Here is a 15175-nt window from a genome sequence, read left to right as displayed (position 1 = left end):
ATGCTAAGAGAACACTACCATAAAGATGCAGCAGAACTCCAGTTTTTCATTTTTTTGCAATACTGCACCAAAAATTTGTAGCCTCTTTGAAAATCCGATAAGATCAATGCTAAAAAGTCCCTGCTTGCATGTTTCTTCCTAGTAAGGTTTACCTTAGTTGTACGTTCTTGCTCGACGTCTCGCTTGACTTCGTCTCATTTTCTTCCTATTGGCATTTGATGCGACTGACTGACTCATAAGTGGCACAAAAGACACAGTTCACACTATGGGTGGTGGCAGAGTTGCAGGAATATTTTAGGCCATTGCAGAGAGGGGAGACTTGAGAGAGGAAATGCTGACGTAATTCACAATCGGCATTGTCAACCCAACCTGCAATGTTCAGCTTCACTACTCAGTTATGATATAACTACTGTTAGGTTGTGGCAGCAATGAGGACAATGGGACAGTCAACATGAAGTGTTCTGGACCAAGCCAATACATGATGAAGGGGCCCAGCCACCACCTCTTCTTGTGCCACTTGTAACTCAGTCTCATATTTTCGCATGTATTTTCAGTGTACTCTATTCAACTAGCCTTCTAAATTAACCTTCTATATTGAAAAACTGAGTCTTGAAGAATATGCTTGATCAGACTCGAGGAAACATCAGCTGTTTTGGGCCAGTGAGCTCTTATTGGCTGGCAACTTACTACCTCACCCAACTGCCAGCACAGCCACCACACCACACCACACTAACATACACAATAAGTTTACAAACCTTATTCTACAAAACATTCCAAATTCCTAAAGTACTGCATTATTAAGTATAAACAGCCTAGAGCTATAAATTAAAGTCGGTGCGAGAATCCCATTCTCCTCCTCCTAGGTCTAGGTAGTAATTTTACCAGCACTTGTAATGTCACCCCCCCCCCCCCCCCCCTGCCCCATGAACCATGGACCTTGCCGTCGGTGGGGAGGCTTGCGTGCCTCAACGATACAGATAGCCGTACCGTAGGTGCAACCACAACGGAGGGGTATCTGTTGAGAGGCCAGACAAACGTGTAGTTCCTGAAGAGGGGCAGCAGCCTTTTCAGTAGTTGCAGGGGCAACAGTCTGGTTGACTGACTGATCTGGCCTTGTAACACTAACCAAAATGGCCTTGCTGTGCTGGTACTGCGAACGGCTGAAAGCAAGGGGAAACTACAGTCGTACTTTTGCCCGAGGGCATGCAGCTTTACTGTATGATTAAATGATGATGGCGTCCTCTTGGGTAAAATATTCCGGAGGTAAAATAGTCCCCCATTCGGATCTCTGGGCGGGGACTACTCAAGAGGACGTCGTTATCAGGAGAAAGAAAACTGGCGTTCTATGGATCAGAGTGTGGAATGTCAGATCGGGTAGGTAGGTTAGAAAATTTAAAAAGGAAATGGATAGGTTAAAGTTAGATATAGTGGGAATTAGTGAAGTTCGGTGGCTGGAGGAACAAGACTTTTGGTCAGGTGAATACAGGGTTGTAAATACAAAATCAAATAGGGGTAATGCAGGAGTAGGTTTAATAATGAACAAAAAAATAGGAATACGGGTAAGCTACTACAAATAGCATAGTGAACGCATTATTGTGGCCAAGATAGACACGAAGCCCATGCCTACTACAGTAGTACAAGTTTATATGCCAACTAGCTCTGCAGATGATGAAGAAATGATGAGATAAAAGAAATTATTCAGGTAGTGAAGGGAGACAAAAATTTAATAGTCATGGGTGACTGGAATGCGAGAGTAGGAAAAGGGAGAGAAGGAAACATGGTAGGTGAATATGGATTGGGGCTAAGAAATGAAAGAGGAAGCCGCCTGGTAGAATTTTGCGCTGAGCATAACTTAATCATAGCTAACACTTGGTTCAAGAATCATAAAAGAAGGTTGTATACATGGAAGAATCCTGGAGATACTAGAAGGTATCAGATAGATTATATAATGGTAAGACAGAGATTTAGGAACCAGGTTTTAAATTGTAAGACATTTCCAGGGGCAGATGTGGATTCTGACCACAATCTATTGGTTATGAACTGCAGATTGAAACTGAAGAAACTGCAAAAAGGTGGGAATTTAAGGAGATGGGACCTGGATAAACTGAAAGAACCAGAGGTTGTACAGAGTTTCAGGGAGAGCATAAGGGAACAATTGACAGGAATGGGGGAAAGAAATACAGTAGAAGAGGAATGGGTAGCTTTGAGGAATGAAATAGTGAAGGCAGCAGACGATAAAATAGGTAAAAAGATGAGGGCTTGTAGAAATCCTTGGGTAACAGAAGAAATATTGAATTTAATTGATGAAAGGAGAAAATATAAAAATGCAGTAAATGAAGCAGGCAAAAAGGAATACAAACATCTCAAAAATGATATCGACAGGAAGTGCAAAATGGCTAAGCAGGGATGGCTAGAGGACAAATGTAAGGATGTAGAGGCTTATCTCACTAGGGGTAAGATAGATACTGCCTACAGGAAAATTAAAGAGACCTTTGGAGAAAGGAGAACCACTTGCATGAATATCAAGAGCTTTGATGGAAACCCAGTTCTAAGGAAAGAAGGGAAAGCAGAAAAAAATGGTTCAAATGGCTCTGAGCACTATGGGACTTAACATCTATGGACATCAGTCCCTTACAACTTAGAACTACTTAAACCTAACTAACCTAAGGACAGCACACAACACCCAATCATCACGAGGCAGAGAAAATCCCTGACCCCGCCGGGAATCGAACCCGGGCGTGGGAAGCGAGATCGCTACCGCACGACCACGAGCTGCGGACTGCAAAGCAGAAAGGTGGAAGGAGTACATGGAGGGCCTATAGAAGGGCGATGTACTTGAGGACAATATTATGGAAATGGAAGAGGATGTAGATGAAGATGAAATGGGAGATAAGATACTGCGTGAAGAGTTTGACAGAGCACTGAAGGACCTGAGTCGAAACAAGGCCCCCGGAGTAGACAACATTCCATTAGAACTACTGACAGCCTTGGGAGAGCCAGTCCTGACAAAACTCTACCATCTGGTGAGCAAGATTTATGAGGCAGGCGAAATTCCCTCAGACTTCAAGAAGAATATAAGAATTCCAATCCCAAAGAAAGCAGGTGTTGACAGATGTGAAAATAACAGAACTATCAGTTGAATAAGTCATAGCTGCAAAATACTAACGCGAATTCTTTACAGACGAATTGAAGAACTGATAGAAGCCGACCTCGGGGAAGATCAGTTTGGATTCCATAGAAATGTTGGAACACGTGAGGCAATACTGACCCTACGACTTATCTTAGAAGAAAGATTAAGGAAAGGCAAACCTATGTTTCTAGCATTTGTAGACTTAGAGAAAGCTTTTGACAATGTTGATTGGAATACTCTCTTTCAAATTCTGAAGGTGGCAGGGGTAAAATACAGGGAGCGAAAGGCTATTTACAATTTGTACAGAAACCAGATGGCAGTTATTAGAGTTGAGGGGTATGAAAGGGAAGCAGTGGTTGGGAAGGGAGTGTGACAGGGTTGTAGCCTATCCCCGATGTTATTCAATCTATATATTGAGCAAGCAATAAAGGAAACAAAAGAAAATTTCGGAGTAGGTTTTAAAATCCATGGAGAAGAAATAAAAACTTTGATGTTCGCCGATGACATTGTAATTCTGTCAGAGACAGCAAAGGACTTGGAAGAGCAGCTGAAGGGAATGGACAGTGTCTTGAAAGGAGGGCATAAGATGAACATCAACAAAAGCGAAACAAGGATAATGGAATGTAGTCGAATTAAATCGTGTGATGCTGAGGGAATCAGATTAGGAAATGAGACACTTAAAGTAGTAAAGGAGTTTTGCTATTTGGGGAGCAAAATAACTGATGATGGTCGAAGTAGAGAGGGTATAAAATGTAGACTGGCAATGGCAAGGAAAGTGTTTCTGAAGAAGAAAAATTTGTTAACATCGAGTATAGATTTAAATGTCAGGAAGTCGTTTCTGAAAGTATTTGTATGGAGTGTAGCCATGTATGGAAGTGAAACGTGGACGATAAATAGTTTAGACAAAAAGAGAATAGAAGCTTTTGAAATGTGATGCTACAGAAGAATGCTGAAGATTAGATGGGTAGATCACATAACTAATGAGGAGGTATTGAATAGAATTGGGGTGAAGAAGAGCATGTGGCACAACTTGACTAGAAGAAGGGATCGGTTGGTAGGACATGTTCTGAGACATCGAGGGATCACCAATTTAGTATTGGAGGGCAGCGTGGAGGGTAAAAATCGTAGAGGGAGACCAAGAGATGAATGCACTAAGCAGATTTAGAAGGATGTAGGCTGCAGTAGGTACTGGAAGATGAAGAAGCTTGCACAGGATAGAGTAGCATGAAGAACTGCATCAAACCAGTCTCAGGACTGAAGACCACAACAACAACAACGTAATGTCAAATCATGTAACCTGTAGGGTATGTTATTGAAATGACTATCACTTTTGCTAATGATGTACGAGGTCATTGAGCCATTTCCCAACACACTACCGCCACAAATAATACCTTAAAACAGGCAGTTTTGAGGGTTCTTTCATTTTGTGTTCACCTCAGAAATAGCAAAATATTATAGGCTACGTGGTGAAATAAACTGAAGACTGTGAAATATGCCAATAGCTGTATAGCATGGTGACATTACGCTAATTCAGTGGCTTCCAGCATATAGAGTGATAAACAGCAAGTTTACTTGGCGGCTTGTTCCCAAGTATGGCTGATGTGATTGATGTCAGCAAATGGAGTGACAACAAATTCCATTTACTTTTAATTTATACAGTTATACCTCGAACGCCCTTCACTACTGTGAATCAGTTACAGTAGTTCTGTGTGAAGCCTGTTGACATAATCCAGAATGTATTGTGCTTCTGCTGACTGCAGCCAATGTAAGCCACTCCATTTGCTATGTGCAGCAGCACATTACAGGATATGTTTAGTGAACAGTTGTTGCGGTTCTCAGTGGTGTTTAACGCATTGTGATGGCAGACAGATTGTTATAAATGTGGGTTGATGGGACAGAGAAATACTGAAATCATTGGTATAAATAAGTGCCACATGTGAAGGAAAGCTTGTGTGTGTATATATATGCTTTTACACCACAGCAAGTGACGAGTTCGAAGTGCAAATGACGCACGTTGGCAATACCACAGAATGCTCCACTTCGACTACTCAGCACGGTAAACAAGGAAAAGTTTGCAAGCAATACACTAGAGGTCACCAGAGTATGCTCCACTGCCATTGGCTATAGAAGGAAAACACTTGCCCCCACATGTTAGATTCCAATGCCCTTCACCGTGGTTCACAGCTTTGGGTTTAATTCACTATGTTCATCAATTTTTGCTTTCTTCTGAGTGAGTTTAAGGGAATGATCTCTTAAAAATGCTGTTTTGGCAGTGTGGTCAGAAAATAGCTCGATCATGTTGTACCCAGGTACCACTTTCGATTTTTTGGCAAGCTTTTATTTGGTGTTACACATCGATCTGATGAAATTCAGTACCACAAATTATTGCATAAACATTGTATTGTACACTTAATTTTACTCACTTATACATATTGTATACAATTTATTGGAGAGTTTTACAGTTTTAATAATATATGTCAATTACATATGTATTTACTCGTATTTTGGGGGTTTTAACATTTTCCTCAATTTTGCGTTTTTGAAATCTGGACTGCACAAAAACGCAAAATATGGGTTTCACTGTATTCATTGTCTGTACATAAAACAATGCACAGTTCATTTTGTTACACGGTTGCTTTTGTGTTGGCTGTCTTCTTAGTAACAACACACTTACCTGATGAAAAACGGTAGCAGCAGGTTAGATATTTTCATTGTGCTTTGTAGCTTAAGAGATTGATGTGTCCTGTGCTAATGGAGGAATGAAGCAGTGCTTTTCCTCCCTAACTCTTCTCTATTTGTAACAACAATATGAAAAGGATAAATTGTTACTCACCATGTAGACGAAGCAATGACTGGAGAGAGACACAGTGAAAAAATTATATTACTGCGTGGTGTCCTGAAGCAACTGACATTGATAAGTCCCTTCCCTCTCCTTCCACCTTCAGTTTACATACAATCAAAAGAAAGACTGCTAGATATTATTAGCTGTTGGACTAAGCCCTCACCAGACGTAGAACACACACACACAAAGCCACTGCCGACACCATTGTTTACAAGTTGTATGCTCACCACATACAGGTGGTGTTGGCAGCAGACAGGCACATTTAAAAGTAGACTGTTGCATATATGACAGCCTTCTTTTAAATGTGTCTGTCTGCAGTTCAGTGCCTTCTCTATGTTGTGATTAGCAATCTGTCCTGTTATAACAGCCCGAATTTCCATTGCTTAAAAATAAGATGATCACTTTTTGTTGGATGGTTATCATCAGTCAACATGTAACTGAATCAACATTGCTCATTCATCCATTTGTAGTCTGTTAATCTCATATTTTCCTTTGTGTGACACTACTAATATTTTTTGAGAATTAAATGTAGTTTGAAGGCCAAGATTGCAAACAAGAGCCTAGAAATATCTCCCAATTTTCTTAACAGTACACTGATAACAAGTGTCAATACTTAGGTAACACATAATTATTCAGTAAGAGACAAATTATAATGAATATTTGAGCAGTATGTTCTTTAATTGTCTTTGTTCTTCTATGGTGGATCTGATATGTCCTCTTTTCTTCAGAAATGTTCTGTGCCCAAATTTCATAATCCCTCACATAGTAAATATTAATTTGTGTTTAAATCATCAGTTCAGTAGCAAGAAGCAGACTTTTGCAAATGATCCCTTTCTCCCTTCAGATAAGACATATAATGCTATTATCTTTCTTTTTGAATAAAAATTTACATTAAAAGAACATGTTCTCGACATAAAACTGATGTTAATAGTGTAGGAGGAGTAAATTAGTGTTAAACGTTCCGTCGACAATGAGGTCATTAGTGACGGAGCAAACGGATTAGGGAAGAATGGGGAAGGAAATCGGTTCTTCTTCTTCTTCTTCTTCTTATTATTATTATTATTATTATTAGTAGTAGTAGTAGTAGTAGTACTAGTAGCAGCAGCAGCAGTGAGACATATCTCCAAATAGTAAATAGTAGTGGTGGGAACTAAACTTGAAAAGTCTATTAAGGAAGTAACATGTTAGACTATTACGAAAATATTTGACTAGGGACAGTAAATTTATTAAAAAATAATAATTTCGTATCTATATTGTCACAGTTGAGAGTTAAACATTTTCAGTGTCTTGTAGTGTTGACAAATTCTGTCCGCATAACATTGTTGCACAAGGGTACAGACAGCTCTTTAAATTCTTCATTGGAGTCAGTGTTGGAGCCAAGCCACATTTCCAGGTGCTCGTAGGGGTGTAAATCAGATTTACTCTTCACTGTTGTGTACTACTCGTAAAACATTGCTTGGGAGTCAGAGCCAGGTATGAAGTTTTGCAGAAATTCAAACACCATCTAACAATATAAATTATGTGTGCCTTCAAGTCAGAGCACAAACATGACAAGTGATTAAAAAAATGGAAGAGTACCCATTAATTGGTCCTAATTAATAAAGCAGATGTCAGGCAGGGGTGATAACACCTTCACTTGGCCTTGTTGAGAAAGAGTCTTGGAGGATGCAGCTAAAGACATGGCTCACATTTTAGCTGAAAACTTTTTTACTGTCACTGCATCTGACAGCCTTCTGAGTGCCAGATGTTCCTTAGGACTATGGAAATAAGGCAGTTCCATTTCTCTTGTGATGAGGTGGTCTACAATAACCCAGTCTGCATGTGGAAATTGGAACCACCTCTGTCTGCAACCATAGACACTGCTCCAGGACTGGAACACATTCATTATGCCATCCTCTGTTACCTGTGCCTGGAGCCCAAAGGCAAGCTCCTACTTTGTTTCAGTCAGATCTGGTTTGATGGATAACATGCCAGCACTTGGAAGGAGGCAATATTAATTCCATTGTGGAAACCAGGCAGGTACTGTACAAACCCTAACAATTACCAGAGTGTGGCCCATACCAGCTGTATGGATAAGATTCTCAAACATGTGCTCAACTGCCACCTCATCTGGCTCCTCAAATCCCAAGGTCAGCTGTGCTGCTCCCAGTGTGGTTTCAGATGCTACCATTCCATTCTTGACAGTTTAATCCTGCTGGAGATGGCAACAGAGGAGTCTGTCTTATGCTGAAACCATTCAGTCAGTGTGCTTTTTGACCTTCAACAAGTTCACGACACCACTCAGAGGTACAGCATCCTTCACCAGCTTCGTGAATGTGGACTATGTGGACATCTGCTGCTTCTTATCCAGTCCTTTCTCAAGGAAAGGTGCTTTTCGTGTTGTGTTGATGATACCTTGTCTGACAGCTTGTTCAAGAGAATGGGGTCCTCCAAGGCAATATACTCAGTGTCACGGTGTTTGTAATCACTGTCAATAGCATTTCAGCCAAGAGGCCTGTTAAACGCTCCTTGTTTGTGGATGACTTCGTGATCTTCTGCCCTTCTTCCAATCTTAAAATGACAATGAGACAACTACAGCTGGTCATAAGGACGTTGGAAGCTTGGGCCAATGAAATTGGTTATAGGTTCCCGCTGGGGGATTACTTGTGTCAATTTTAACTAGGCTTGTCAGAGTTTTAACCTACCAGAGTTTACAAAGGGGGACAATATTTTAAACTGTAAGAACAATGTGCACTTTTTGAGGCTGGGCACAAAATTAACCAGGCTCCCATACTGGAATGGCCCATGAACAAAGAGCATCAAATCATTAAATATTTTGAAATACCTCAGTGGAAAGGCATGGAGAACTGATTGTTTCCGCTTCCTGCAATTATATAGGGCATTTGTCAGGTCATGATGAGATTATGACAGCACTGTTTATGGACCAACATATGCATCCTACTTCATGATGTTAGACTCTGTCCACCATGTTGGCATGGGTGGAAGCCTGAGAACATTTTAATTAATTCATTGTTATCCACAGCTAAAATCTATAGAGATTGGCAGTGTGGAGCATGGCCCCCTCCCCCTCACACTTCCCCATTACTCATTCTCCTTGCGCAGACCATCTGCAGACACAACGCACACTATAGATCTACAAAGTATTGGAAGCGATCCAGAGGATGTTAGGCAAGCATGGCAGGTTGACAATATTTATTGAAGCAAGGATATTTGTAGAGATGTTTCCCAGACTGTGCCAGAGTATCACACTTTAGTTACTGCTATTAAAACTAAGGTCAAGTTTTGTGCTGCCACAAGGTATTAATTGAGAGTGACATTTGGAAACTTCATTTCATGAGCACCATTACCACCACCTCTCCTACTTGCACAGTCCTATTACACAGAGTTTTCTCTCTTAACCTTGAGGTGCCTCTTGCTTCACTGGGAAGTGTGCTGTTCAACCAGATCCAACTTCTCATAACCTCTTGGGCGTTAATAGCTGGGTTACAGACCTTATCCGTAAGTGTGACTGCACTAGACATGAGACACTAAAAACATTTACTATTTATTCCAAGATTTTGTTATTCGATAGGTAACATTTGCACCTGCAGCTTGGTCATTTGATATTAATAATCATAGATATTTGAAACTGCTAATCCTTAGTTATTTTTGTTCTTTTTGATGGACGTAGTCATTGGGTAGGCTGTGTGTAGTGGTATCAAAATTCTGTTTGAGGTTTGTTTGTTTATTTATTTACACATCTGGTTCTGTAGGATCAAATGCAGATTGGATTTCTGCTAAGTATTAAGTGAATGAAAGCTGCTAATTCTTGGGAATAAACTGATATTGTTAACAAGAAATGTCAGTAAAGAATATATGTATTGAGAGGGCAATGTCAAAATACCCAGACTAGTGAATAGGGGCTGACAAGAGGTTCGCAAACTGCCAGTTTCTGAGGCAAAAATATCCATTTAGACTGGGAAAAGTTACACCCAAATATAATACCATACGACATAAGTGAATGAAAATAAGCAAAGTAGAATTAATTTTTGTGTCGAACGATCACTTACTTCAGATACCCTTCAAATAGTAAAAATGGAAGCATTAAGTCTTTGAACAAGATCCTGAATGTGGGCCATGACACTTTACTGTCTATCTGAAAACCTAGAAATTTGAACTGTTCAGTTTCACTAACCATAAGCCCATTCTGTGAAATTAAAATGTTGAATTGTGTTAGTTTATTTTCTTCAAGCCATGAAATTGTGTCATGAACTGCTATGTGAAACAGAGCACACCACATCCTTTATTACGAAGCTAGTGTCATAGAGGGCATATCATTTATACAAGTAATGAAAAGGAGTGGCCTCTGGGGCACCCCCCCCCCCCCCTACCCATTTGGCCCTACCCCACTCAGACCTTACACCACAGCCATTCTCAACACTGTTAATAATGACCTTTTGCGGTCTGTTGTTAAAGTAAGAGGTGAACCAGATGTGAGCTACTCCCCATATTCCACAATGGTCCAACATCTGGAGCAATATTTTGTAAATAACACAATGAAATGCCTTAGTTAAATAAAAAAATGTGCCTAGCGTTTGAAACCTTTTGTTTAATCCACCTAGTACCCCACAGAGAAAAGAGAATATAGCATTTTCAGTTGTTAAACAACTTCTAAAGCCAAACTGTACATTTGATAGCAAATAATGTGACATAAAATGATCAATTATCCTTACATACACAGCCTTTTCAACAACTTTAGCAAACACTGATGGCATAGAAATAGGTCTAAAATTGTCTGCATTATCCCTTTTTATAAAGCGGCTTTACTACTCAGTACATTAATTGTTCAGGAAACTGACCATTCTTAAAGGAAAAATTACAAATTTGGCTAAGTATTGGGCTAACATGTGCAGCACAGTACTTTAATATTCTACTAGGTACTCCATCGTATCCATGAAAGCAATGCTCAGAAAATGATTGTTAAATACTGTACATATATCTGACTCATCAGTAACAATTGTTTTTACCACAAACTGACTTTATATTGTCCACCTTACGCTGCTGACCAGACACTTCATTCACAGCTGACCATATGGTTTTAATTTTATCCTGTGAATTAGCTATTCTGTTTGCGTACCATGTACTCTTTGCCTTCGTAATAACATTTTTAAGCATGTTACAATACTGTTTGTAATGGGCTACTGTAGCTTGAATGTGACTACTAACATTTTGATATAATTGCCGCTTTGTTCTACTTGATATCCTTATCCCACTAATCATCCACCCAGGCTACCTTTTACTGCTGCTACCTTGTTTAGAACATCCTAATGGAAAGCAACTCTCAAAGAGCATGAGAAATGTGTTAAGGGAAGCATTATATTTGTCATCTATGTTATTGGCACTATACACATCCTGCCACTCTTGTTCCTCAATGAGGTTTAAAAAACACCCTATTGCCATTGGGTTAGCTTTCCTGCATTGTTTGTAATGTGACATTTGTTTAAGTAGAAAAGCCTTTTAGTGTTAAAATTTGTGCATCATGGTCTGAAGGGCCAATCACACTTTTACTAACATAATGCCCATCTAGTAATGAAGAATGAATAAAAATATTGTCTATGGCTATGCCCCTGCACCCTAGTTAGAAAAAACACAATCTGCATCAGATCCTATGACTTTAGGAGATCTACCAGCATCCTTCTTCTTGCACAATCATATAAAAATTAATATTGAAGTCACAATATATAACTAATTTCTGGTACTTCCTATAAAGTAAACCAAGAACCCTCTCTAGCTTGAGCAGAAATGCTCTGAAGTCACATTTAGGGGACCTATAATCAACAACAATTAGAAGTTTAGTTTCACTAAATTCAACTGCCCCTGCACTACATTCAAATATCTGGTCAGTGCGGTGCCGTGATATGTCTATAGACTCAAATGGGATTCTGTTTTTTACATACATGGGCACTCCCCAACTCCACAAGGAACTCCTTGAAAAACAGCCAGCTAATCTGCATCCTGGTAAAGGAAGCTTCTGAATTGTCAAGTTATTTATGTAGTGCTCTGATATACCAATAATTTCAGAGTCAACATGTATGAGCAGTTCACTAACTTTACCTCAATACCTCTTATATTCTGATGAAATACGCTAATTCCTTGGAAACATGACAACTTCTAAAGGTGATCCTTCAGTTAGAGGGACTTCCTTTAAGCAGGTATACCTGTCAGCTGACTCCAGCAAAAAAAAAAAAAAAAAAAAAAAAAAAAAAAAAAAGGTGCAGCTCTAACACAAACTATCTTTACTGGGCCACCACCTACACCATATTCCCCATCCTTACCAAGACCATTCCCTGCTCCACCCACAATCACTACCTGATACTCTTTTGTAAAATTCCTATATAACTCCACTATGCTGTCAGTGACCTGAGCCAAACCTGCACTAGGCTTCACAATGCTGGTGACCTGGAATTCACTCCCCAACACTTCCTGCACTGCTGGCCCACACATCTACCATGTGAACTACCTACCAGCAGAACCTTCTTCTTTCTGTTAAATTTTGCAACTGGCTTAGGCCTCCTAACTACTAGGTCTACTGATATGCATGCCAACACTCACTAATGCGTCTCTAGTGCCCATTAAATTTCTTGTTTATCTTCTGATATCAATACTGCACCACAAGCACACAAAAGATTCTAAGGGATGGGTTTCTGTATTGATACTGAGCATCGTGGTGCAGTGGTAAAACACTGAACTCACATTTGGGAGGACATCAGTTCAAACCCCCAATCCATCCATCCATCCATCCATCCATCCATCCATATTGGGGTTTCCTATGGTTTCCCTAAATCACTTAAGGCAAATCCCAAGATGATTCCTCAGTAGCTTCATTGACACACTCTGATTGCCCTGGTGGGCTTCTGAGGCCTCTCTAGGTATGGTTTCCCATTTCTGCAACAATAATAACATAATATTCATGCAAAGATGTACTCTCAGAGACTGCCATATAAATGATTGAAGACTGTCTTTAGATACAGCTAACAACACTGGGAATACAGTTGATCATTTTTCCTGTAACACTTGACTTAGGTATTGTCTGTAGCTCAGCAGACAATAGTAGCGTCCAGTACAACATGTCCGTTTAATATAATCTCCAGACAGAGAAGCCAACAATTTAGTCATTCTTACTTCCTGCTACCGAGTTAAGATAAGGAGTAATTTTAATCTGCCTTTAGATTGTGCATTGCTCTCGGAATACAGGATCCTTCTATCATGCGAAGACCAACCAGTATGCAGATTTCTTTATGCCACACTTAACAGAATCAAGCAAAGTAGGGTTGAGGTTGGAATATCAACAATATTATGGAAAGGACAGATTGCTATTCGCCATAAAGATGACACATTGAGTCGCAGGCATGTACAACAAGAAGACTGTTACACATTGACCTTTCAGCCAAAGCCTTCTTCACAGACTACATCTACATCTACATCTACATCTACATCTACATTTATACTCCGCAAGCCACCCAACGGTGTGTGGCGGAGGGCACTTTACGTGCCACTGTCATTACCTCCCTTTCCTGTTCCAGTCACGTATGGTTCGAAGGAAGAACGACTGTCTGAAAGCCTCTGTGCGCGCTCTAATCTCTCTAATTTTACATTCGTGATCTCCTCGGGAGGTATAAGTAGGGAGAAGCAATATATTCGATACCTCATCCAGAAACGCACCCTCTCGAAACCTGGCGAGCAAGCTACACCGCGATGCAGAGCACCTCTCTTGCAGAGTCTGCCACTTGAGTTTTCTAAACATCTCCGTAACGCTATCACGGTTACCAAATAACCCTGTGACAAAACGTGCCGCTCTTCTTTGGATCTTCTCTATCTCCTCCGTCAACTCGATCTGGTACGGATCCCACACTGATGAGCAATACTCAAGTATAGGTCGAACGAGTGTTTTGTAAGCCACCTCCTTTGTTGATGGACTACATTTTCTAAGGACTCTCCCAATGAATCTCAACCTGGTACCCGCTTTACCAACAATTAATTTTATATGATCGTTCAACTTCAAATCGTTCCGCACGCATACTCCCGAGAGAGAAACACACACGAACAAGTCCACCTCATGCACATGACCACTATCTCCGGCCATTTTGGTAAGAATGCAAAGTGTTGCACTAACTTCCCCCCCCCCCCCCCCCCTTTACATGTACTCTGCCCTCCCGTTTCCCTGCCCCCACCTCAGATTGCCCCTTCCACTCGATGTGACACAGTGCATTGTGACTGAAGTGGCAGGCGTGTGTGTGTGTGTGTGTGTTTTTTTTACTTTCGTAAGACGACTTCGGCCAAAAGCACAATGTGTATCAGTCTTTTTATGTGCAACTAAATGTGTCATCTTTACAGTATCAATCCATCATTTTATAATATTATTGACACTGTAACAGAATGTGTCTTGTCTTGGTGGGAGCAGCAGCCAGTTCTGCATCTGATCTGCCTACTTTAGGTGGCAGTGATGTGAATGTGGTGCATGTTTCAAGCTTTTGTGTTATTTCTGACCTGTATAAGTTGTTAGATAGAAGGCTTCAGTGTGTTTTAGGGATGGCTGGCTCATCCCTTTTTTCCTCCGTGATCAGCTAACCCACACCCCACTTTTAGATTATTTTTTCTACTGTACTGTTATTCTGCTTGTATTTTAACATGAAATTTTCATAAGCTTGTGTCTGAATATGATTGTGAAAATTGGACAGAGAGGTTTGGATCTCAGCTAAGTACTTTGCTCCTTAAAACATAAATTTAAATGTTTTCACTATAATCATTTTAATATATTTTAGTAAGAGTATTGATACCACAATGTTGCATGCCCAAATACAACAACAACAAGCAGAGAGAGCTTTTCTTTATTAAGCTTTTCTGTAACTTATCTAGAACTAAATGCAATGTGTGAACTCTTAAATATTCTTAAACGGTTTCAATAAAGCAACATTAACATGTCCTACTGATGTGTTGCAGGCTGGACTACAGATGTTTCAGCAACGGCAGCGGCAGCGTGCACAAGAAGAAAGGGAGAGGGAAGAATTATTGAGCAGAAGATTTACACAAAATTCTAGTGAAGCAGACACTTCTATATTTATTGACTATTCAGTTCAGCACAATATGTCTCTTCAGGTAGCAGAGATATCTTGATTCATACTTTTTTTTCCTTTCAAAAACCTCATCCTATAATGTTCATGAAC

General features: G+C 40.1%; 1 protein-coding gene across 1 annotated transcript in view; it reads left to right on the top strand.

Moving 5' to 3' along the window:
* The window catches only part of LOC124616158 (probable Golgi SNAP receptor complex member 2), a 32353-nt gene that overhangs the window by 16409 nt on the left and 769 nt on the right, over window positions 1–15175 (top strand). The window contains exon 3 of the mRNA XM_047144437.1: window positions 14952–15107. Within this exon, the coding sequence (XP_047000393.1) occupies window positions 14952–15107 (156 nt within the window). The remainder of the gene's footprint in view (window positions 1–14951; window positions 15108–15175) is intronic.

Source organism: Schistocerca americana, chromosome 5, assembly GCF_021461395.2.
Source record: "Schistocerca americana isolate TAMUIC-IGC-003095 chromosome 5, iqSchAmer2.1, whole genome shotgun sequence".
In the NCBI taxonomy this organism is placed as follows: Eukaryota; Metazoa; Arthropoda; class Insecta; order Orthoptera; family Acrididae; genus Schistocerca; species Schistocerca americana.
This window is presented reverse-complemented; position numbering and strand designations above follow the sequence as displayed.